The sequence below is a fragment of the Bubalus kerabau genome, chromosome 20 (genome assembly GCF_029407905.1).
Source record: "Bubalus kerabau isolate K-KA32 ecotype Philippines breed swamp buffalo chromosome 20, PCC_UOA_SB_1v2, whole genome shotgun sequence".
Classification (NCBI taxonomy): domain Eukaryota; kingdom Metazoa; phylum Chordata; class Mammalia; order Artiodactyla; family Bovidae; genus Bubalus; species Bubalus kerabau.
The window spans coordinates 35,687,202-35,713,396 of NC_073643.1; the positions used below are offsets into that span (position 1 = coordinate 35,687,202).

The 26,195-nt window shown below is 37.9% G+C and overlaps 1 protein-coding gene across 1 annotated transcript in view; it reads left to right on the plus strand.

Moving 5' to 3' along the window:
* Positions 1 to 26,195, plus strand: part of SUCLG2 (succinate-CoA ligase GDP-forming subunit beta) — a 281,980-nt gene that overhangs the window by 131,747 nt on the left and 124,038 nt on the right. Inside the window, exons 3-7 of the mRNA XM_055557476.1 lie at positions 4,599 to 4,698; positions 5,389 to 5,479; positions 10,856 to 11,008; positions 12,581 to 12,670; positions 20,546 to 20,642. Of these exons, the coding sequence (XP_055413451.1) occupies positions 4,599 to 4,698; positions 5,389 to 5,479; positions 10,856 to 11,008; positions 12,581 to 12,670; positions 20,546 to 20,642 (531 nt within the window). The remainder of the gene's footprint in view (positions 1 to 4,598; positions 4,699 to 5,388; positions 5,480 to 10,855; positions 11,009 to 12,580; positions 12,671 to 20,545; positions 20,643 to 26,195) is intronic.

The window sequence follows — 26,195 nt, forward strand, 5'->3', positions numbered from 1 at the left end:
ATTTCATGGCAGCAGTCAGCATCTGCAGTGATTTTGGAGCCCCCAAAAATAAAGTCAGCCACTGTTTCCACTGTTTCCCCATCTATTTCCCATGAAGTGATGGGACCAGATGCCATGATCTTCGTTTTCTGAATGTTGAGCTTTAAGCCAACTTTTTCACTCTCCTCTTTCACTTTCATCAAGAGGCTCTTTAGTTCTTCACTTTCTGCCATAACGATGGTGTCATCTGCATATCTGAGGTTATTGATATTTCTCCCGGCAATCTGGATTCCAGCCTGTGCTTCCTCCAGCCCAGTGTTTCTCCTTATGTACTCTGCATAGAAGTTAAATAATTAGGGTTACAATATATAGCCTTGATGTACTCCTTTTCCTATTTGGAACCAGTCTGTTGTTCCATGTCCAGTTCTAACTGTTGCTTCCTGACCTGCATACAGGTTAAGTTTATCAAATATGTCTCTTATAGTTCTCCTAAAATATATATATATATATGAATTATAGTCAACCGGTTTCCATCAAACCCAGTAGAAACCTTGCCCTAAGCACTGTTCTTTATTGGAAACTCAACAGGAAAGAAACAGAATAAAGTAGATGTATTGCATATTTAGGCTACTTTATGTAAGAGTATCATTTAAGAGTCGGGAATTTGGAGTTAAATGGCACCCCACTCCAGTACTTTTGCCTGGAAAATCCCATGGACTAAGGAGCCTGGTAGGCTGCAGTCCATGGGGTTGCTAGAGTCAGACACGACTGAGCGACTTCACTTTGACTTTTCACTTTCATACATTGGAGAAGGAAATGGCAACCCACTCCAGTGTTCTTGCCTGGAGAATCCCAGGGATGGGAAGCCTGGTGGGCTGCCGTCTGTGGGGTCGCACAGAGTCTGACACGACTGAATCGACTTAGCAGCAGCAGCAGCAGCAGCAGACTTCAGTTTTACCAGTAATATGGTTATTAATGTATAGATGCAATCCATATCTGGACAAAATCTATTGGAGGAGAGGTTTACCCACCTCTGTCTCTTTTTAGCTTTATATCCTATAATACAGTTAGATCATCTTGTGTATTCATGCAAAAATTGAATTTCCTCATTGAGATATCATTTATTTATTTCTTTATTTATGGCTGTGCTGGGTCTTTGTTGCTGCATGCAGGGGATCTCGAGTTGCAATGAGTAGGGACTACTCTTTCTTTGTAGCTTGTGGGCTTCAGTAGTTGTGGTACATGGGCTTAGTTGCTCTGTGGCATGTGGAATCAAACCCATGTGCCCTGCATTGGCAAGTGGATTCTTAACCACTGGACAACCAGGAAAGTCCCTGGAATATTCTTTTGTAATTCTCTTTGGAAACAGTGAGGTAATGTTAAAAAAAAAGGAAATTTGTATGAGTTTTTTGAGAAGTTAGATTTTTAAATAAAATGGAAACAGTGACATTAAGTATGAAACCACTTGGTAAATACTAAATGAAAAAGCCAGTTACTGTTCAGTAGAATCTAGTATCTTAATTTTCAACAGTTTGAGTAAATAATCACATGAATTAAATTACTTTATGTGAGTTTCCCGCAAGACAAGACAAACTTATTTTACTTCGGTTAGTGACATACTCGGAGAAGGCAATGGCACCCCACTCCAGTACTCTTGCCTGGAAAATCCCATGGACGGAGGAGCCTGGTAGCTGCAGTCCGTGGGATCGCTAGGAGTCGGACAGGACTGAGCGACTTCACTTTCACTTTTCACTTTCATGCATTGGAGAAGGAAATGGCAACCCACTCCATTGCTCTTGCCTGGAGAATCCCAGGGACGGGGGAGCCTGGTGGGCTGCCGTCTCTGGGGTCGCACAGAGTCGGACATGACTGAAGTGACTTAGCAGCAGCAGCAGCAGCAGTGACATACTATACTGCTTTTGGAGAAGGAAATGGCAACCCACTCCAGTATTCTTGCCTGGAGAATCCCAGGGACAGAGGAGCCTAGTGAGCTGCCATCTATGGGGTCACACAGAGTTGGACACAACTGAAGTGACTTAGCAGCATACTGCTTTATTAGCATTTAAGAACTAACCAGAAGAGGTGATTGTAATGAACTTATTTTTAGCCTGCGATATAAATTGCAGAAGATATACCTAGATTTGACAGTCTTTTTCTTTCCTTCTTTCTCCATGCCCCAGTATGTGTCTTCACAGTCTCCAAAGTGATTGCATGGTATACCAGCTGGGTGGCATGAAGTCCTTTGATAAGTGATCAATAATGATGTGAATAATTGACAACACTTTTATTGAGCTTACAACTGTTTCTCTGTCCTGATGGTTAGTGCCTAAAACTTAACCAATCAAGCCCATGTAATGTCAGTTAACATTGCCCATTTAGGTAGTCTGCATGGCTTTGAAATTTTGTTGCTGGAAAGCTTGGAGAGGAAAGCATCTCTTTTTTCATATTCATGAGGTTGTAAAAAATGATAGGGGCAATGGAATGCTGGCTATTTTTAAAGAATTTGAAGAAAACGCAGTTAAAATTGAGTAAACAGCAGAAGTGTTTTTTCCACTTAATATCTTCAAAGGGACATGGGAAATTTCCTTCTGAATTCTACTTTTGCTGAATTGCTGAAAATAATTATGATACTATAATAGCTATAATATTTTGACTCTTTGTTTTAAATGTGCCAGACTTTTAGATGAGTACTTTACCTACTTTCTTCATTTATTTTCACATCATTCTAACACTGTAAATTGTTACGACTATTTTATAGTTGGACATGTTACTTTTACCTTTCTGAATCTCATTCTCTTCTCAGTAAAGGAATAGGTAAACTTGGAGATTTTAACTAAGTCTGTTTTACACCAAAGTTCTTATCTTACTACTGCTCCTACATGCAGTAGTCTAAATGCAAAATAAATTCGTTTTACTTGGTTTCATTCCTAGTAAGGATTTGATAATGAGCAGTAACGATAACTTGGCTTCTACTCAATTTGATGGGAACCAGTTTATTCTAAGACATTGTTTGACTGATGTTGTGATGGTTCATATTCAGGGCAGAAACTATTGTCAGTGGTTATAAAAGGCAGCAAAGAAGGAGCTGTGTTTGCTTCTGAGAGAACGTGAACCTTGAGTTTTTGAGTGTGAGCAAAAAAATGGAGATCAACCAATAAGATTATGAACCTTAACGATCTGATTACATCAGCTAGAGTGACTGTTTTACCCAGTGCCTTCATAGTGTCAAATCATTCCATAGCTCTCCCATTTCCTTCTTGAAAATACCTGTGGCTCCTTGTCTTTGAACCTTTGCCTGCTTGCCTATGAATAGTAGTAACAATGGTAGTACTGATTAAAATAGCCAACATTTACAGACCTTGCATGAATGGTGGCAGATTCCATTACTTTTTACCATTTCTGCTTGAATGAAAATAATCATTTTGGTTCTTCACAATATATAAAGATAGTAAAATGAATTAATTGATCATGATCATATAGTCACATATATTTTCTAATTTAATTATTGAAACAACGCTGAGTGTTGTTTCATAATTGAGTAAACAGAGTCTTAAAGACATTAAGTAACTTTTCCGTTGTCACACAACTGGGCAAAGGATGAAGCCTTGATTAAAACCTGGGTCTGCAATTTTAAACCTGGTGTGCCAAACCAGAAAACTGTTAGAGCCATATCGGAGATTGTCTGATTTCATTCTCTAATTTTAGATAAAACTGAGTCACATACAGGGAATGATAATTGTGGCTGGAGGGTGTGTACTATTTGGTTTATTAAACACATTTAATTTGTGGGTTGCCCTTTTTTTTTTTTTTCTTTTTTTTTTCATTTTGTTGATTGGATAGGGGAGTATTCCTGTTGGCTGATGGTCCTTTCTCTATCACTGGGCTTCCTCACACACCCAGTTTTCCCACCAGGCCCATAAACATGTTTGAGTTTATGACTGGTCTCAAATGTCAGGAGCAGACCATTCACTCTTTCCTTGAGTGTTTTGACAAAGAGAGAGTCCACAGCCACTTTGCTCTGGGATATTCTGTTACCCTGCCAACACTGATAAAATACTGCTTCCTTTTAGTTTTAATCTATTTCTTCCTCCCTTACCCAACCTTACTGATACATAGAACAACTGGTCAGAAAACTGTTGGTTTCTAAGAAAACAGCTATTAAATCCTCCATTTCCAACTTTTTTTTAAAAACTTTCCTCCAAGTAAACCAGTCTTCCCTTTGACATCTCAGATGGCTGACAGGTAGTTAGCTCCTCTGACTGGCAGATTGGTGTCTCTGTCACATCGGAGTGTCGTTACACAGTAGAATTAATACTTCCAGCCTGGATTTATTTAGCATCTTCTGACACTTAGAAGAACAAGGGAACACATGCCTTGTTCTCCCTTGGGATGGTTGAGAATTAGATTAAACTGGCAGGAAATATTTGAATGTCCTCAGTAAACAGACTCTGTACTTAGGTGTATCGATGTTTTTTGAAGTTCTTCATTGCCTTCATTTTCCAAGTTGTTTTGAGAGAGCATTTGCCAGTCACTTTTGGAAGTTATGTCATTACCACTTGCTGGTTGCTAAAAAAAAAAGAATTTTAAATCAGCTACTAACTCTGGATTTTCTTTTGCAGATGCAAAAGAAATTGTTTTAAAAGCCCAGATCTTAGCTGGTGGAAGAGGAAAAGGTGTCTTCAGTAGCGGTTTGAAAGGAGGCGTTCATTTAACAAAAGAGTAAGCATGGAGGTTTTAATTCCTTATCTTTGGACAAAGCAGTTATGGAAGATGCTGCTCGTGATGGAAAGGAGCACTGAGAAAGGGAGTAGGAGCAGAAGGTCACAAATAAATGACGTAGACAACAGGTAGAGGGCTCTGCAGTGTCCCAGTTTTCCTTCTCCTGTAAAAGGATTTTTGTTCGCTAATTGGTGAAAACTTGACACCCCTTCTGTTCTAGACAATCAGTGAAAACACTTTCCTCTCCTCTCCTGTCACATACCTTTCAGTGGTTTACTTTGATCCTTCCCCTTCCCTTTATCCCCATCTTTGGGCATTACTTCCCAAGTTGCCCACTATCTTACCTAAGTCTGCTGTGCATTTCAGCATTGTCTCTCTACTATGACTGTAACTTATTTGGGAGGAGGGGAGAACAAACAAGCAAACTTGTTTTCATTTCCCTCCCCTCCTCTTCCTTCCTTCTACTCCCACTCATTCATTCATATGTACTTTGCACCCAGGGAGCGTCTGCTACGCTGCTAAGCACCTGGTATATAAACAGAAAGTACCATGCATTCTGTGAAGGTGGAAGGTGGGCCCAAGGCGGGGTGGATGCGGGGGTATAGTATGGACTGTGTCTTAAAATTGTTTTCAGTATAAACATTGACTTTCTTTTCTTTCTTCTCTCTCTTTTTTTCTCCTCTCTCTTAGCCCTAAAGTTGTGGGACAGCTGGCTAAACAGATGATTGGATATAATCTAGCAACAAAACAAACTCCGAAAGAAGGTGTGAAAGTTAAAAAGGTAATGTGAATGCTTTTGGCCATCTTCTGTGTATGTGTTAAAAAAAAAAATCATACTTCAGTTTTGACAGAATCTAATGAAGCAGTACACTTTGTCTATGTGTCATTTTTTTTTTTTTTTTTTTAACCTCACGTAGTTTTTGCTATAGTATGACTTTGAGGAGAGAGAAAAAAAGGATTCTAAATTAGTAGCTGTTTATTATCATCAGGATTTGGTAACAATGGGTAATGATTGAAATAATAATTTTTTCTTTTAGAACACAGACACATTTTGTTTAAAGTCAAAAAGAACTTAACATGACAGTTCCTAGAATCAGTGAGGGACATTCTTTGCTTCCTCACAGCCCCACCCTCATCCAGTGTATCAGAATTCCTGTGCTTGTTTTGGTGGTTTTTCTGTGTTCCCCTATAACTTATTTTGAGGTTATTACCATTTTGACTCACTGTTATTACTGGGAGTATGTCATATTAGTGGGATCTTTTGGGACACCCAAGTGTGTACAGGGCACATACTTGTACACACACACAGAAAATAAAGTCTAAAGCAAAGTGGCCCACCTCAGCCATGAAACTGTGACTGGTAGATCTGAGACAGAGCCTAACTTGCCCTCCTATTAGTCTGTTTAGCTTTGTTGAACTCCTCATTATGTATCGAGGCACCAGAACTGACTGCCTGATTTGCAGGATCCAGTGCAAAATGAAAATGTGAGATTCTTGTTCATATTTCAAGTTGGCTGCAGCAGAACATCAAATCAGAGACCAAGAATAGGACCCTCTGGCATGCAGGCCTGGATGACTGCACAGGTCACTCACTCTAGGCCTGGGAGCTACAGATGACTAGAAGGCCCCATCATGACACTGTAACAGCAGATTAGGGCCCAGCATTTTGGGGAGGCAACTGTCTGCTCCACAGACACAGAATCACATATGGATTATCACATGATAATCTCTTCCAGAGTGTCGTTCTTCAGGCAGCTGAGGCAGTGTATTCCATTTTTACATTTCAGAGGGAGTTGTCTGGAAAATTTTTGATATGATGGCCCCCAGAAATCACCAGCTTGGTCTTCTTAGCATACTTAGCTTACCAAGCACACTGCCTTGGTCCTGAAAAGGACACTGAGCTGGAGGGAGATGGGGATACTGGTGGGTCATTAGCCCCTTCCCTCTAAGAACACAGAGTCTTTCTGAAGGTTGAGGAAGTGCACAGACAAAACTGGTTCTGGTTATTTCCCTTTCCCAGTGCCTTGCAGCTAGATACAAGAACTGTTTACATCTTAAAGTGGTTTTGAAGAATTATTTTTGTTCAGCTCAGCATCATACTTTTATTTTCCCCTTTAAACTGGTTATGAACCTCTACCTATATAACTTGTTCAGAATTTGTTTATAGGGGATATGATTAGTGGTTTTGTTTGTAGGAATTTATTGTTTTTTATGGACACATGGAGTTTGAGATTAGAGTTTGTGATACCTTTAAAAAGCATATAAAATACACACAAGAAGATTCACACACACACACTATATATATATATATATATGAATAAAATTAGTTCATAGATAGGTTCTTGAAATCCTGGGGATAAGTGCATTCTTGTAAATAGAATTATTGCCAAGAAATGACCACAGTGGTATAGTTTTAAGTATTTTTTCCCCTGATTGCAAAAATTATTAACATGATAAAAATTCCAATAGTACAGAAATATAAAAATTAGAGAATAAAATTTTCTTCTATTCTCACCATCTAGAAATAATTGTTAAATATGGTTTCTGTCCTTTTCCCATGTAAAATACGTATTACCACATACTTGAAATAGTAACATTATATATACTTTAAGGAACCTGCATTTTTTTTTTAACTTTTTAAAAAACATTTTTATTGAGGTATAATTTGCATACCATAAAATTCACTCATTTAAAATGTACAACTTCAGTAGTTTTAATAAATTTATGGCGTTGACAGCTATTACCACAATCAAATTTTTGAATATTTCCATCGACCAACCCCAAAATCTCCCATCCATTTGCAGACAATTCTTACGCCTACTCCCAGCCTGGGGAAACACTAATCCAGTGTGTCTATATTGATTTTCTCTTTAATATGATATAATTCATATACCATAGAATTCATTCATTTAAAATGTGCAATTAAATAGTTTTTAGTATATTCTTGGGTTATGCAACCATCACCACTATCCAATACCAGAACGCTTTCATCACCCTGAAAAAGAAATCCATACCCATTGGAAGTCATTCTCCTTTGTCTTTCCACCCCTTGGAAACTATGAAGCTATTTCCTATATTCATAGATTTGCCTATTCTGGATATTTCATATCAATGGAATGTTTCAAGCCTTTTTTGTCTGGCTACCTTCACTTAGCGTATTTTCAAGGTTCATCCATGTTGTAGCATGTATCAGTACTTCATACATTTTTATGGTTGAATAATACAGCTTTGTATGACTATAACACATTTGGTTTATTCATTCATCAGTTGATGAACAGTTAATTGTATTGTTACCACTTTTGAGCAAGCATGAACTTTTGTGTATGCATTTTTGTGTGAACATTCATTTGTGTTTTCATTCTTCCTGAGTAGAGCTTTGGGGGTGAAGTTCCTGGGTTAAACAGTAATTCTATGCTTAAGTTTTCCTGGAACCATCAAAATGTCTTCCAAAGTGACTGTGTCATTTTACATTCTGACCAGCAGTGTAGGTTTAGTCGCTCAGTTGTGTCCAGCTCTTGCGACATCGTGAACTAAGCCCAACAGGCTCCTCTGTCCGTGGGATTTCCCAGGCAAGAATATTGGAGTGGGTTGCCATTTCTTTCTCCATGCATTTGTAATTTATAGAATCTTGGACATCAATCAGAAGTCCCCAGATGATAGACACTTTAGGTCTTAGTTTGTTTAAGAAGCTATTTAAGCACATTACATACATCTGTTCACATTGGGGTTTTTTTTCCTAAATCTGTGTTTGTAGTGTTTTCCTTGGGATAGTAATAGGGGAGGTGAGGCAGTGCTACTACACACGTGCTCCATGGCTCACTATCAGTAATGGTTCCTGTTCCGCAGAGAGTAACTGAGTACCCTGTTAATCGTGTCTAATTGTTGTTCTGTTACAAATAGTTTGTGCACCGGCTCTCATCCACATACTGTAGTCTGAATAGCATGATATATAAAAAATGAAACAAAATGAACAGACAGTAAGAAACATGAAAAACAGATTCATTGTTCAAGAGTAAAGTACATTAAAAAGATTCTCCATACTGAAAGACTCCACAAAAAGGCTGTGTTGATACAGTTTCTATCCATCACAGATAAAGATGGTTGAAATATGTTTAACTGAGCTTCTCATGACATGAGAGTTCACAGAGTCCATTTAAGTTCTCTCTGTCACAATTCCTAAAGGATTTCAACATCCTGGGTCATATAAAAGGCATCTCAATGTCAGAAAATTTGTTTGTATATAAAAGTCCATGAATTATCTATTGAAAATCATCATTTTCTTGGAAATATTTTCTTAAAGAGTGATGGGCTATTTCTACCAAGGAAGAGCTGTTTGAGACAGCAGCTGGTCTTTACAAATAGAAATTTGATAGAATACAGAGCACATCTGTCAACACTTGAGAAAATTAAGAATAGGACACTTGAATGACACTTATCCTAAAAACTTATAACACTGTGTTGTTTGTTACAGTAACTACTGAAAGTTGTTAAATCTGGTTCACTAGAATAGCTGTGTATTAGAAAGTGAGCTTGAAATAAAAATTGTTCTATGAAAATCCTAACACCATGTGCCAAGAAATATTTCTTACAAACTCATGAGCTACCATTTATGATAGAAAAATCACTATGAAGCCCCTTCTAAGGTACTCTATTTTTAACCAGTCATAAATTCTATAGAGGTATGAAAAGGAGTTAATTGTATTCATTACATTATAGCTTTTTAGGTCATCATATATTTATCCCACTTCATGTGACTTTAAACTTAGTGCTTTTGTGGCTTCTATGGAGCTAAACTCTATTATTATTTAATCAATATCATTTTTGGTGAAACATATTACTGAATTCCTTTTTAGGAAAAGCAATGTATGTGATTTTATTATTTTTACTTCTAGTGCTGATTCTTTATAGATGTTCTTATTTTCTTTTAAAAAGCATCCAAGACATTTTTTACTATTTTTGTTGGTAGTGTAAGTTGGTCTGGCATCTCTCTCCAAGGAAATTTGATGTACTTATCAAAATTTTAAATATGAAGAATCTATTGTAAAACCTAGCCATTTTATCTTTATATCCCTTGACCAGGGGGTACTAAAACAATGGAGCAAAGCTACACATACAGAAAGAATCACTGAGGTAGCATTTTTAGAAACACAAGTCTACGTAAATGTCTGTCAGCCAGGACAAGATCAAATAAATATTGACATATAAGTATTATGTAGTCACAATGAAGAGAGAAGACCTTGTACAATCTAAGTTATAGTATTAAGATAATAAACAAGAAGGAAGAAAAGCATTCAGGCATGTGTAATATTTATCCATGTGCAAGATGATTCCATGTTGGTAATGCATAGGGAAGAGGTAAAAATTAGTAGTGGATTTTCCTGGCAGGGCTGCTTTGTGCCTTTGTTAAGGTTGTGCAGAGTAAAAAGGACCTGGCTGGAGCTCATGCGTGGAGAAGGAAATCCATCTGTCCAGTTTGCCTCCTGCCCAGTCATGGCCCTGGAATGTGACTACATCCTCATAGAGAAAGGGATGTTTTTTTTTCTGATCATCACAAAGGTTCTGCTGGGGCCCAGGGGGTATGTATTGCAGGAAGGGACTGCTTTCATTGTCCCCTCTATATACTTTTAGTATCGTCAGCATTTATTTTTGAACAAGCAAATATTATGTTTGTAATTTAAGAGAAAGTATAAATTGAAATAAAAATACAGTGATCCAAGAGACAGAAGTATCCAAACATAGGAAGCATCAGACACACCATAAAAAGAATCCTTCTTTGGCAAGCAAACTTGGTTTCCCACCAGTGCAATCTGAGAAGAATCAGTGTAGTAATATATATGTACTGCTAATGCCTCAAATTAAAATAACATCTGCTTCCCTGGAGTTTTTCTCAAGTGTCAGGGTTTCTGAAGAAGAAAAGGAAGATTAAAGTGGGAAGGTTCCTTGAGGCAAACTGAATACCTGTCACTTGAAAAGTTAACAGGATCAATTAAGGAGGTGAAAATGTGCACTGTGCACCATGAGAGCAGAACTCTCAAATCTCCCTGGGTTTAAAGAGCCTGAAAATGAAGCTGTTTGATTTGTGTAGCAAGTTTGTATAGATTTCCAAGTGGAAATCAGCTCGATGCTGACTTAATTGACTTTCCCGCTAATGTGGTAGGTGATGGTTGCTGAAGCCCTGGACATTTCCAGGGAAACCTACTTGGCCATTCTGATGGACCGGTCCTGCAATGGCCCTGTGCTGGTGGGCAGCCCTCAGGGGGGCGTTGACATTGAAGAGGTGGCAGCTTCGAATCCAGAACTTATTTTTAAGGTATGTTTAGATTCCTGACTGTGTTCTGTTTATTGTTTCTGTACACGCTGTTAAAGACTGAATGTGAGCCTGATTTCTGAGCCTGGTGTACTGTTTCTGGGATTTAAGGCATGAAGATATTGAGTCCTTTTTCATACTGGATGTCCAGTAAGAAAAGGTTGGGTAGATCAAAATACGTGCTTTTGAGGATCTTTTCTGTGCCCTTCTTTTCCCTTCATTCTTTCCTCCTTCTAGGCTTTTCTTCCTCTCTAGTTTCTTTCCATCCAACTTGCCACAAGAATTAACCAATGGCAGAGGAATGTGAAATTTCCATTTCCTCTTGGTTAACTCTACCTCATTTATAAATATGACCCAGAAATTGTCTCCTAGAAATCAGATGTGAACTAGAAACTGCCTCGATGTCTTTCAGTACTGGTAATAAAGCGACTTAGCACAGTGCATAGTAGAATTTTTCTAAGGCCCAGATTCTGTTTGTTTATCCTTTAAATCTTGTGTGTGTTATTTGTTGTTGTTGTTGGGGTTGTCCTTTTTTTTTTTTAAGATGTTAAGATTAGTTTATAGTCAAAGAGACCTGGGGTCAAATCCTAACTAGCCAATAAGTTTCTCAGTTTTTTGAATCAGTAAATGAAAATGGGGATATTCCCTCCCTATAGAATTGTGAAGATTAAATTAGATAATATATGCAAAGTGCTTCTCAACCTACCTCAGCTATAAGAAGAAAATCCTAAGGTCTTTGGAACTATAACCCTAGCTTTTAATTCCGAGTTCTTAGTGTCAAAAAAATCATACAAAAAGTTTCTAGTAAAAACCTTTATTATTTCTTTTAGAAACTGTTTTTTTTTCCTTCTAAAAAGCGAGAATTTTATTTCTTGAAACTCTTCATTTATAAGGTACTAATACTTTGAAGATTGGTTTTAAAATATTTTCACCAGTGTTGCATATTTAAGTTAACTATTTTGGAAGTTAAATTGAGACTTTACCTGCTGGCTTACTAATAACACCTACTTTTTTTTTTTAATGAAACTAACATTTTTAAAACAAGTCATTACATTTGTTAAGAGAGTACATGAAATAATATATCTAAACAACACTCATTATCGTGGAGGGAATAGCCCTTTGTAGAGCTTGGGTATTATTAAAAATTATCATCAACAGAGTATTTAAATCATAAGGTAATATTTAACCTATATAAGACAAACTCTGAACTTAACAGCAATATTAGGCAGGAAAAACTTACTTTGGAAGCCTTCCAAAAACATGTCATAAAAATTAACTGACTAAATATTCGTCACTGCCATCTGTATAGTAATTAAAAGTGAAAACTGGCATCCGATCGTCTTGTCAGCATGCCACCCTGAAGAATTATATAGTTTTGAAAAGGCTGTTTTATAGATGGTGTGCTAATTAAAATATACCCCATAGGCAGCTGTGGTGGCCCAACTCAGAGATCTCTGGAAAGGTGCCACACTTTTAATTACTCATTTGCACATAAATACTAAGCATTTTCTTTTGAGGTTGTAAATCTTTTCATTTGATTGTCTGAATTTTGTTCATCTGATTCATTTTTACTAGGAGCAAATTGACATTATTGAAGGGATAAAGGACAGCCAAGCTCAGCGGATGGCGGAAAATCTAGGCTTCCTCGGGCCTTTGAAAAACCAGGTACTTGAGCAATTGGAGGTTGGTTTGTCTAACATGTTCCAGAAAAGGTTTGGGAACTTTGGCTAATTGTGTCTAATGTTTGTGATTATCAGGAAATAAGGCGATTTATTGTTATTCTCTTTTTTTCCTGCAGTTGTTTATGGTGAAAAAATACTTCCCTGGTGTTCCAAAGAGAATGTTTATGGCGCATGTGTTTATATACACACACACACACACACACACACACATATATATATATATATGTGTGTGTGTGTGTATATATATATATGTATAGGTGTGTACATGTGTAATAAGAGTGTGTTGCCTGCAGACACATACAGCTTGTTATGTATGTTAGTTTGTTTTTTCTATAGCAGTGCCTCTCCAGTACATCAGTTATAAGATGCGGTATACTGGTTAGAATCACAGGCTGTAGAGTTAGGCAAACTGAGTTTGAATCCTGCACTGCTACCCAGTACATGTGTGATTCAGACCATCTGAACATCACTTTCATAGTCTGTAAAATGGGGGTGATGAAATCCTAACTGAGAGGGTTATTATGAGGATTGAGTAACCTGATGTGTGAAAATGCATATTCAGTACTCCAGAAAGGTCACTTCTTATTATTAATAATAATATACATTACCTAATTAGTTGCTGTTCTTTTCTAGCTAATGGGCATTTGAGAGGAATACTAATTACACAGAGGTTATACTTGACTGAAAACAGCTTGAATTATGCCAATTTAGTAATTGTATCCCTTGGTTTCAAAGATAGGAAAATTGTTCTCTGAGCTATTAAGGGAGAGAGTCTGTCTTGAGCATCACAGTCCTGCACTGCCCTTGGTCCTGCCCATGGAGCCTGATTTTATGTCTATGCAGGCATGCTTCCTTGTCTCATAATTAAATCAGAAAAACTTACTGGCTGTTGTTTTCCTCCTCTGTTACTAAGAGAAGCCACCTTAATAACCCTTCATTGTGTGTCTGTGTTTGTGTGCTGTCCTAGGGCTCTGGGATTCTTGTAGTTTCCCTTAATTTAGTTGGGCAGCATTCCTCCAGTAAAACAGCCAATTGCACGCTCTTTATTTTCTGTCTTTACTTTTTCTTTTGATTGAGTCTAACTTTAAAAGCTTAAGGGTAACACGAAGGCAAGTTATGGAAAGGTGAAGCACAATAAGACTTTAAAATATATTTGTTTAAATTAAGAGAGCAGGGCACTTATTTGAAGATTGGAGGAAAACCTCCAGTGGAAAGCAGAAGGTTCAACACAGTAGCAGGAAATAGGATCATCTGGGACTAAGCCCCAGGAGGAGATAGAGCCAGGATTCAGCGGACAGTTAGAGGAATTTGTCGTCATTTCGAGACCGGTGAAGAAATGCCAGGTTAGTGACCTGCTGAAAGAGAGATACTGGAGGATTCATGGGTAAGGGCTGCAGTGGTTGGTTTCACTTTCTGAGAATGAGGCCATGAAGTATATTAGCTACAGACTATATTAACTGATCATTTGACATTTATTAAGTAACTTCCCAACTTCATTTTCACTTTTCACTTTCATGCATTGGAGAAGGAAATGGCAACCCACTCCAGTGTTCTTGCCTGGAGAATCCCAGGGACGGGGGAGCCTGGTGGGCTGCCGTCTATGGGGTCGCACAGAGTCGGACACGACTGAAGCGACTTAGCAGTATGTATTGGTGGTGGTCACAGAGAGCTATAGTTGCTGTGTTCTAACCATACCATCCTACATTCAGCTCCAGAATATGCCCTGTAACTTTGTTTATATCCTCTGTACCTTGCACATCCGTGTTCCTCTTGGACATTTGCAGTCTCGTTTGCTGGATCTTCATCTGCATCACAGCAGGGACTTGGTTGGTCTTGTTCACTACTGTGTTGCCAACAAAGTGTTTGGCAAATATATTAGATGTCCAAGAAATATCTGTCATATGCGTGAATAAGTGAAATAACACATCTGAGGTGTCTTAACTGTAAGAAATTCCTGGGGAGTCAGGAATGAGTAGTTGTAAGTGGCAAGAGAATAAATTTGGAGTGAGTAAAATCTACTCACCATGTGGTTTGAAAGCTCAAGAGGTAAATAATACATGAAAGTTCTAGAGAAGGCAGTAACAGTATTATGCACATCACAAGTTCCCCCCCCCCCCCCAAACATAATGTAAGAGACAATTAACAGTTATTTATATAGCTCTTAAATGACTAGATCATGTTTCCTGAGTACCTTAAATACTCCAGGTTCTAAGTGAGTTGTCTATGAAAGGAAAATGAACCTGCAAGTTCTCAGGGATTGGTGGTAGCTATATTGTCATTATATTTTTGATTTTATGTATCTAAGAAGGTAAAGAAGTCTTTTAATTTATGTTTTTTGTATTATCATTGCCAATTATATGAAAGACTTTAAATCTTCATTTCCTCAGCAGGTTGAACCAAGCTCATTTGCTGAACCCTGTTGAACAGAGATGATAAGAGCAGAATTATTCCCCAGGGGCTCACAGGGCAGTGGTCCCCCTGCTGATAGTGAACACAGGAAGAGGGGATGTGAAGGAGTGAAAACGGTGGGGTGGGAGAGGGGGTAGGAGAGATGGTGATCTCAGCTGCAGTTGTGTCAGAATTTGTTCATCTGGGGACATCCATTTGTATTTTGAGCAGCAGAACATGAAATGCATGGCACAGGAGCACAGGGTAAACGGGTGCTATAGATTCGGGAGTCTCTGTTTTACAGTGCTTCCTCCATACATGAGCGGGCAGTGTGCGTTGAGCACAGGGGGTGCCTGAGAGGAGAAAACGTTTATTTAAATGATCAACCGTTGGTGATCTTTTGATAAACAAGTGGTATCTTAAAGCCCCCTCGATTCAATGTGACTTTGAAAGTTACTTAATTTTCAGCTAGGATGTGGTTTGGTCCTTTGGAAGTGCCTCACTCATGGATGAACAATATATAAAATGATTCTCTTGTAAAATTGATATCTTTCCTGTGACTCATGCCTGATGTCTCTAAAATATGATATATTAATATTAGGTTCCCGGTGAAAATATATTTCAGCAAGAATTGGCTGAAAAAACTAAAGCCATGAGAAAACTGAATATGACTAAAATCTACAAATTCCTCAAGGATGTCTTAATTATCATCTATACTATTTCTAAAAACATAGGCTCCATGAGTTGTCAGCATGTGCCTCCAGTATTTAAACTGATGAAAATATCTGATCAGCCAAGTTAATACCAGCTCACTAAGCCTTCTAGGTATGGTTTATATCTCTGGTTAGCTTTAAGAACCATATTTGAATAGTGCAAGTATTAGTTCCTGGGATGCAATAGAAGGTTTTTCCAATTTTATTTTAACCTGTTAAAGCATTTTTGAAGACATTGGTAAATTTGTCAGAGTATGGCTCCAAGGATGTTTGATTTTAGGCTTAATTTTTTAATTGCTTAGCATATAACCTTGAAATAACATTAATTGTGGCAAAAAATAAATATTTGAACAGCATGGTTCCTGAGGAAATAAGTGGCAGTAACAAACTGGCTCACAGCACATTAACTAGCAGAATGTTTCCTTTGACCAGTGTTTAATCTGTGTTTTAAATTTGAACACATTTAGAAAGTAGAAGAGCCAACCTCAGCTTGCCATAGGGCCTGCCATTTCCTGCTATTACACCTGGGCAGACTGACAGGTTTTGCCTGGATGGCCTTTATAGTCATTTGGTGTATAGCCTCTGGAATAAGGCACGTTCTGCCTGCAAGCCAGGCTGGTTCTCCCTTGTGGATATTACAACACAGATTTTATAACGTTTACCCCTTGCAGATCTTACAGCACAGATTTAGTCTTGCTTCAAAAAATGTTTATAGTCACCTTTGCACAATAGTAAACAAACAGTTGTAATAATGAATGCCCCCCAAGTGCTGTGTTAATGTATAACTACAGTGGCAGTAGCATGAGAAAATTCAGGCTTCATGCTAAGCGAGGTTAATATAGGCTTTAGAAGTTTTGAAGCTAGCGTGGTGTTCCTAGACAAGTAAATGGATAAACGGAATATAGTATATACATACAATGGAAGATTGTTTGGCCTTGAAAAAGAGGGAGGTCCTGACACATGCTGCATTGTGGTTGAGTCTTGAGAACATGTGCCAAGTGAAGTTGTCTGTGTGTGCGCGCTTAGTCAGTCAGTCATGTCTGACTTTTTGTGACCCTGTGGACCATAGCCCGCTCCTCTGACCATGGAATTCTCCAGGCAAGAATACTGGAGTGGGTAACCATTCCCCTCTCCAGGGGTCGACCCAGGGATCGAACCCATGTCTCCTATATTGGCAGGCAAGTTCTTTACCACTGAGCCACCAGGGAAAACCTGAAATTTATGTTATGTGTACTTAAAAACAAAAACAAAAACTTTTTGAAGTAGCTAGGATAAGATCTTATACTTGTATGCACTCAGAATTTATTTCTATTATGAAGTCTCTCCATATTATTACATTAATGATTATTTCTACCATTGTTTATTGTATTGACTGTGTGCAGAGGCTGTGTAGGTATAGTGATGCTATGGTGTCCAGAATAGACATCATGCTTTTGTCATGCAGCCCACATTGCACATTTGTTTGATAACCTGGGAAATCTCTAAAAATGTAAAAAAGTTTCAACAGTGAGTCGCTTACCTGCTTTACACTGTAACAAAAATAAAATCCACTTGGATTGCACCCCCCCCAAAAAAAGTAAACATTAAATAAAGGAAATCTTAAGTTTTTGAAAAAATAATGATAGAATTGTTAGGTTGGGACCAGCCGTTTCCAAGTCTGGCACAAAGCCAGAAGCTAAAAAAGAAAAGAGTGACATTATTATTAATATTATTAGATTTCCATGTGGCAGAAGTAACAAAAACATGGGCAAAAAACAAATGTTAAAGGACAAAAAATTGCTATTTCTATGACATAAAGAGCTAAGTTCCTTCATGTAAAAATGCCTCCTATACATTAATATGAGAAACACCAAAAATATGTGGATTTTTCCTATGTAGAGTTCACAGCAAAGGAAATACAGATGTTTCACTCTCATAGAATAGTCAGGTCTATTCATAATTAGAGTGATTCAAATTAAAACCATACATGAGATACCCAAATAGCTGATGGTTGTGAGTTAAAAAAATAAAAATCTCTATAATGCTGGTTTTTGGGAGGGGACATTAGTGAAAGCTTCAATTTAAGATAATAAGAACAATATAAGATAATCTTTTATTATGTAAAATGCCCATCCCTTGTTCCCCATTTCAGAGAATATATCCTACAGATATTTAATCACTGTAGGATATAAGGATATATATAGATAGATAGATAGATAGATAGATAGATATAGATACACACACAGATAAGGCAGCATTTGAAGTAATGTCAAGCTGCTGAAAACCAAATGGCCATTATTTAGGAGACAGGTTAAATGAATTATGATACATCCATACAAAAAAATATTATGTGGTCATTTACAAGATTGTTGTCTCTGTTTTGCTGCTGAAGGCTCTCTGAAATCTATCGGTAAAGAAACAAAGTGTGTTCCCCATCCTGGATGGGGAACACATGTATACCTGTGGCGGATTCATTTTGATATTTGGCAAAACTAATACAATTATGTAAAGTTTAAAAATAAAATAAAATTAAAAAAAAAAGAAACAAAGTGTGGAACCAAGTTTGTTTTTTTAAAAAGATGAATGGAAAAATGTGTACACTTGCATTTGTATAGCTGTATCCTTTAATGAACCAATAAAGTGGCTGCTGCAGGAGGACAGATGGGGGCTCTGTAGCTGGGGAGTCTGGTGAAGATTCTGAGGGAGAACCTTGTGTACCTTGGGAATTTTGTATTATGTACATGTACTATCTAGCCACAAAAAAATTAATATTATAAATATTCAGTGTAACTCATTATATATATTTGGTTATATACACTGGCTTTCAAATTAGGATTTAAGAAACTTTGCACATATACATCAAACAAAATAAGGTAAAATGAATTACTTACATTTCCAAGAGTTCTTTAGTTAATACCAGAACAGAGAAATCACTCCTAGTGTTTACCACGTGCATGTGTGCTAAGTTGCTTCAATTGTGTCCGACTCTTTGTGACCCTCTAGACTGTAACCCAGCATGCTCCTCTGTCCAAGGAATTCTCCAGGCGAGAATTCTGGAGTGGGTAGCCATGCCCTCCTCTAGGGGATCTTCCCAACCTAGGGATTGAACCCTCGTTTCTATGTCTTCTGCATTGGCTGCTACTGCTGCTAAGTTGCTTTAGTCATGTCTGACTCTGTGCGACGCAATGGATGGCAGCCCACCAGGCTCCCCCATCCCTGGGATTCTCCAGGCAAGAACACTGGAGTGGGTTGCCATTTCCTTCTCCAATGCATGAAAGTGAAAAGTGAAAGTGAAGTTGCTCAGTCGTGTCCAACTCTTCACGACCCCATGGACTGCAGCCTACCAAGCTCCTCCATCCATGGGATTTTCCAGGCAAGAGTACTGGACTGGGGTGCCTGCATTGGCAGGCAGATTCTTTACCACTAGTGCCACCTGGGAAACCCCAGTATTGACCACAGTGGGACTTTATTCTAGGTAATCGGTTAAGTAGGTGCTATGAGAACTGAGAAGTTTCAGAGTGAACAGAGAGGCAACACAGAGAGCTAAACAACAACAGAAAGTGGTTGCCACCTATGTGCTCAAGGAGCAAAGTGAGGTGGTAGTGTCACTGGACTTTGAGATACAGAAATTGGGACCCTGATGGGAATTAAAGTGAGAGGATGCAGAAAGAGGGGAGTAAAAATATCCTCTCTTTTTCCTTCTTCCCAGCTCCTGTCTCCCACTGCTGCTTCCCATTGGCTGAACTGAAGCCAGCTGGCCCAGGTGCCTTGAAAACCCAGTGTACAAGTGTCAGCTCCCCTGATAAATAGAGTAGAGATGGGGAAAAACTGGAAAGAAATCTGAGGGCAAATAATGCAGAATGGGAACCATAAAAAAAAATGTGGAAATGGGGAAAGCATGGCTGGGAAATAAGTTGGAGCTAAGAATAAGACTGAACCCCAACATTCAGCCTTGATTGCACATTACACAGTCTCACTTTGCTGTGTTAATGATGAACAGGCTGTGTTTACTGCATGTGCGAGCTTTCCTGGGTGCTGTCACACCTCATTTGTGATCCTCCCCCTAGCCTCAGATCACATAGTGCCAGCCTGCTGTGACATGAGCAGTTAATAAATGTTGGTTGAAAAGAATGAATGAGCGAATGAATTTCAAGCAGAGTGAGAAAAATGAAGTTAGGGTACAACACCAGGGAAACTGTTGAATATTCTGGCTCTGTGGCTTATGCCTTTGGGACAAACTGTTTTCAGTTTGAATTGTGCTATTCGGTAAGTGTGCTGTTTAGGTCTTCCGTCTTCTTGTTTTGCAACCATTTCCAATAGATACTCAGTAATTGTTGTTTCACAGATTATAGGTTTGGACTGATGAATATGGTAACAGTTTATTCCAGCATAATAAGGAAAAACTCGTGGTTAAAAACTCTCGAAATCATGTTTACCTTTTACTTAAATGGAGTTTGTTTGTATTAGTAATTGTAGCTCATATTGCAGTGTAGCTCAGCTAATAGAGACATGATAATTTTCAAAAAGATTCACAACATTTTTTGGCCATACTGAAAATATTTTGTTTCTTGATGATGATCTTTTCTACTGTCTGGAGGACAGTTGAACAATTCCTTCTAATGAATAGCAGTAGAAATTAAAATAGTTATGCTTCTCTTTTTTTCCCTTCAGAAAACCTAACTGAAAATAGACAGCTTGTTATTTTTAAGATTTCATTAATGTAGGAAAATAATTTTTTTCTACTTTTATGAAATTTCATTTCACTTGATCACATTTAGGCTGCAGACCAAATTAAGAAGCTGTACAATCTCTTCCTGAAAATTGATGCTACTCAGGTGGAAGTGAATCCCTTTGGTGAAACTCCAGAAGGACAAGGTAAGAGAAAAAGAGAGAGAGAAAAAATGAATGAATGTAATTATTTATGCAGACTATAAACTATACAAAAGACTATAGAGCAGACTTGCATTAATTTCTTCCAGGAATTTAATTCCTGTCATAGTTTCAAATGCTCCCATGATGCAATTGAACATATTAGCACTTGAATTTGTAGTCAAATGCCAAGCCTCACAGGAAGTTATTTCTTATTTTATTTAGAAACATCCATCTACCATCATCCCATAGTTTTCAGGTCTCTCCTTGTTGCGCTGATGGTAAAGATTTAGGTGTGAACAGGAGCCACAGTGCTTGGGCGTGATGAATACACCTGCTTTTATGGAACTGGAACTTTTTAGTTTCAGTTTTTAGTTTCTCCAAATCTGCATATAATTTCACATTGTGTCTTCTACTGAAGTTATGTCATCATGGTAGAATCTCTAATGCCCCATCATCTATCTCTTTCACCCTCCTTGGTTAGCAGCTTTTACTTCAAGTGAGAAGGAGACTTTTTTGTGGGGAAGGTTTTATCTTTTCACTGGGTACTTGTGAATCAGTAACTCTCTTACATGTCAGCACCTACCACAAATGCACTGTCTTGCATACAGCAAGTATTCAGTAAGGTCTTATTAATTTGAGAGCAAAAGCTTAAAGATATGCATGTTTAGGGTCGGAGGTAGAATATCAAGGGAATAGAATAGTGTTACCAAACTATACTGGTAAATTCCAGGAACCTTGCCTTTTTAAATTATATCTCAACCCCATTTCTTACTTCTTGCTTAGCGTATTGTGGGCCGCCAGTAAATAAGGATTTACCACTGGACTGATTAATACCCATTATGTGTAAATACAAATAAGTTTTAGACCAGTGCGGATGGTACAATGCTTTTTCTCTAGTATATTTCAGAGACTATATAGTCAGAGTCAGAAAATCTAAAATATCATGTCCCTGAAACCTAGGGAGGCCTGGGATTGCCATGCTCCAGCCACGTACATGGGCTAAGCCTCAGGGATTTTTTTGTTTTTGTTTGTAAATCCAAAACAGTGAGTAAAAACATGATAAACTACCTATCTTGTAGGGCAGTTTTCAAAGTGAGGTGACTGATGATTGTGTAATAAGCATCCAGTTTCAGACACAAAATAGGCTAGTCCCACCCATTCATAAAATAAAGTTGTTGTTCTTCTCAAGTAGTATAAAAGTAGTCCAGGAAAGGTATAGATTTTATATTTTTGTCTATTTATTTTGTTTTGTTTGTATATTTTTGAAGGTTTCAAATTAGGACAGGCAAAGAGCCCATGTTTAAGAAGCCATTGAAATGAATGTTTCATGGCTTACACAAGTGACCTCTAGATAAAATTTTGTGGCTGGTGGTTTATAAGCAAACTACCTGTATAATTAAATATTTTAAAAATTGCTTTTGACTGTAAAATAATCAGTATTTTCTAGAGAGAGGGTAAGAAAATTGTTTCTTGATCTCATACATCCTGTGCTGTGATAAATGTACATGTCTTCTTTTTTATCATTTAACATAATCCTGCAGAGTTAGGAGTTGTTACCCCATTTTATAGAATATTGAAAAATGAATTTGTTTCCTCCAAGGGCAGCTAGATACTGGAGCTGGGATTCAAACCCTTGTCTTTCGTAGTCTGGTATGCATGTTGATTCTGATATGCCAAACTAACTTATGGTGACCTGCTTTCTTTTCTTCTCTGTTTTTTCCTTCTTAAGCTATTAATTTACTTTAATCAGAGTGATCTAGAAATAGTCTCCAGTTTGAGAGTATCAGTTAAAATTCATGCTGCATTGAGTGGCTGATAATTAAATCCAAGAGAGGAAGTTCACTCTAAGTCCTTAAAGGTCATACATATATTGCTTTTTAAGCTAATATGCATAAGCAACCTGGTTATTTCATAGTAACAAAAAATGGGAATTGAGGCACAGAATGGGATAAAAATGGTATTTTCATTTAACCCTTTGGGAAGCTGTCAGTCACAAAATGGTTTGCAGCAGGGAAGAGGGATATGAGAACCTTTTCCTAGAGAATGTTTGTAAAACCTCATGAAATCGGAAGTTTTCTCTTTAATTATTAAGAGAAAGTATAATTATTGAGCTTCTTTGAAGGAATCCCCATAAAATACATTCCATGTATACAGTTCATTAAAACATAAGTCTTATATGATATTTTTAACAGGAAAGTTTAGCTATCAATTTGTTCATTGTACCATAAAGGTTCAGCTATTGAATTATAATCACAATTAAATGAATGTGTTGGCCTATAACTCTGAGCAGTAGTCAAATTAAACCCAATTAGGAAACATTGATTACTGACCAAATGTACAAATTAACTTCATCATTGTCACAGTTCCCTAAAACTTTCTTTTATTTAGGAGCTATAAAAGCAGTCATATATATTTTAGCAATATTGAAAATATTTATAATCAGAATATTTAAAGTTTTTCCTTTTAGATCAATAATAGGAAAATACATAGCAACCACTAATGCTGAAGAAGCTGAATGGTTCTGTGAAAATCTACAAGATCTCCTAGAACTAACAAAAAAAGATGTCCTTTTCATCCTATGGGACTGGAATGCAAAAGTAGGAAGTCAAGATAACTGGAGTAACAGGCAAGTTTGGTCTTGGAGTACAAAAAGAAGCAGGTCAAAAGCTAACAGTTTTGCCAAGAGAACACACTGGTCATAGCAAACACCCTCTTCCAGCAAACAAGAGATGACTCTACACATGGACATCACCAGATGGTCAATACCAAAATCAGATTGATTATATTCTTTGTAGCCAAAGTTGAAGAGGCTCTATACAGTCAGCAAAAATGTGGCGGGGAGCTGACTGTGGCTTAGATTATGAACTTCTGATTGCAAAATTCAGACTTAAATTGAAGAAAGTAGGGAAAACCACTAGGTTGTTCAGGTATGACCTAAATCAAATCCCTTATGATTATACAATGGAAGTGAGAAATAGATTCAGAGGAATTAGATCTGATAGACAGATTGCTTGAAGAACTATGGATGGAGGTTCATAACATTGTATGGGACGTAGTGACCAAAACCATCCCCAAGAAAAAGAAATGCAAAAAGGCAAAATGGTTGCTTGAGGAGGTATTACAAATAGCTGAGAAAAGAAGAGAAGCAAAAGGCAAAAAGGAAAGGAAAGATATACTCATCTCAATGCAGAGTTCCAAAGAATAGCAAGGAGAGATAAGAAACACTTCCTAAGTAAACAATATAAAGAAATAAAGGAAAACAGTAGAATGAGAAACTAGAGATCTCTTCAGGGCTTCCCAGGTGGCTCAGTGGTAAAGAATCTGCCTGCAATGAAGAAGACACAGAAAATGCTGTGAGTTCAATACCTGGATTGGGAAGATTCCCTGGAGGAGGGTAATGGCAACCCATTCCAGTATTCTTACCTTGGAGAATCCCATGGACAGAAGAGCCTGGCAGGCTGCAGTCCATAGGGTCTCGCAGAGTCAGTCATGACTGAAGTGACTGAGCATAGGAGTGAGAGATCTCTTCAAGAAAATTAGAGATGCCAGGGGAACATTTCATGCAAAAATGGGCACAATGAAGGACAGAAATGGTATAGAAGCAGAAGGTATTAAGAAGAGGTGGCAAGAATACACAGAAGAACTATGTAAAAAAGATCTTTATGACCCCGATAGCCACAGTGGTGTGATCACTCACCTAGAGCCAGACATCCTGGAATGTGGAGTCAAGTGGGTCTTAGGAAGCATCACTACGAACAAAACTAGTGGAGGTGATGGAATTCCTGCTGAGCTATTTCAAATCCTAAAAGATGATGCTGTGAAAGTGCTGCACTCAATATGCCAGCAAATTTGGAAAACTCAGCAATGGCCACAGGACTGGAAAAGATCAGTTTTGATTATAGTCCCAAAGAAGGACAATGCCAAAGAATGTTCAAACTACTGCATAGTTACACTCATTCACATGTTAGCAAGGTCATGCTCAAAATCCTTCATGTGAGGATTAAATATTACGTGAACTGAGAACTTCCAGATGTACATGCTGGGTTTAGAAGAGGTAGAGGAACCAGAGATCAAACTGCCAACATCCACTGAGTCATAGAAAAAGCAAGAGAATCTCAGAAAAATGTCCACTTCTGCTTCATTGACTATGCTAAAGCCTTTGACTGTGTGGATCACAACAAACTGTGGGAAATTCCTTAAGAGATAGAGATACCAGACCACTACCTGTCTTCTGAGAAACCTGTATGCAAGTCAAGAAGCAATAGTTAAAAGTAGACATGGAACAATGGCCTGGTTCCAAATTGGAAAAGGAGTATGTCAAGGCAGTATATTGTCACCCTGCTTATTTATGTAGCAACCATATTTAAGTATGCAGAGTACAGTATACGAAATGGTGGGCTGGATGAAGCACAAGCTGGAATCAAGATTGCCAGGAGAAGTATCAATAACCTCAGCTATGCAGATGACACCACCCTTATGGCAGAAAGTGAAGAGGAACTAAATAGCCTCTTGATGAAGGTGAAAGAGGAGAGTGAAAAAACTGGCTTAAAACTCAACATTCAAAAAGTTAAGATAATGGCATCCCCATTCCCATCCCTTTATGGCAAATAGATTGGGAAACAATGAAAACAGTGATGGACTTTATTTTCTTTGGCTCCAAAATCACTGCAGATGGTAACTGCAGCCATGAAATTAAAAGACACTTGTTCTTTGGAAGGAAAGCTATGACCAACCTAGACAGCATATTAAAAAGCAGAGACTTTGCTGCAACAGGTCTGTCTAGTCAAAGCTATGGTTTTTCCAGTCGTCATGTATGGATGTGAGAGCTGGGCTATAAAAAAGACTGAGTGGCAAAGAATTGATGCCTTTGAACTGTGTTAGAGAAGACTCTTGAGAGTCCCTTGGATTGCAATGAGATAAAGCCAGTGAATCCTAAAGGAAATCAATTCTGAGTATCTATTGGAAGGACTGATGGTGAAGCTGAAGCTCCAATACTTGGCCACCTGATGTGAAGAGCTGATTCATTGGAAAAGACCCTGATACTGGGAAAGATTGAAGGCAGGAGTAGAAGGGGATGACAGAGGATGAGATGCTTGGATATCATCACCGACTCAATGGATGTGTTTGAGCAAGCTCAGGGAGATGGTGAAGAACAGGGAAGCCTGACGTGCTGCAGTTCTTGGGGTCACAAAGAGTTGGACATGACTGAGCGACTCAACAACAAGCAAAAATATATTACCTTTCCCATTAAAACTTTGTGTAACAGTTACTCTTTTAATTTAGAAATTTAAGAAAGTTGGCATTATAACAAACTTTTTACTTTAAAAATTTTATTTTAAACTTACTTATTATATAGTTCCTTTGTAAAAACTTTCTTCAGTCTTGTCTTACTTGTTGAATATTTTTAAAAAATCCAGGAGGCCAGTCCTGTGAATGGTACATAGTGGAATAAATAGCACTGGCCTAGATAATATCTATACTGCTCAGTCTCCCCTGAGGAATTTTTGGTAAGAAGCCCAACATTCAGAAAACGAAGATCATGGCATCCAGTCCCAT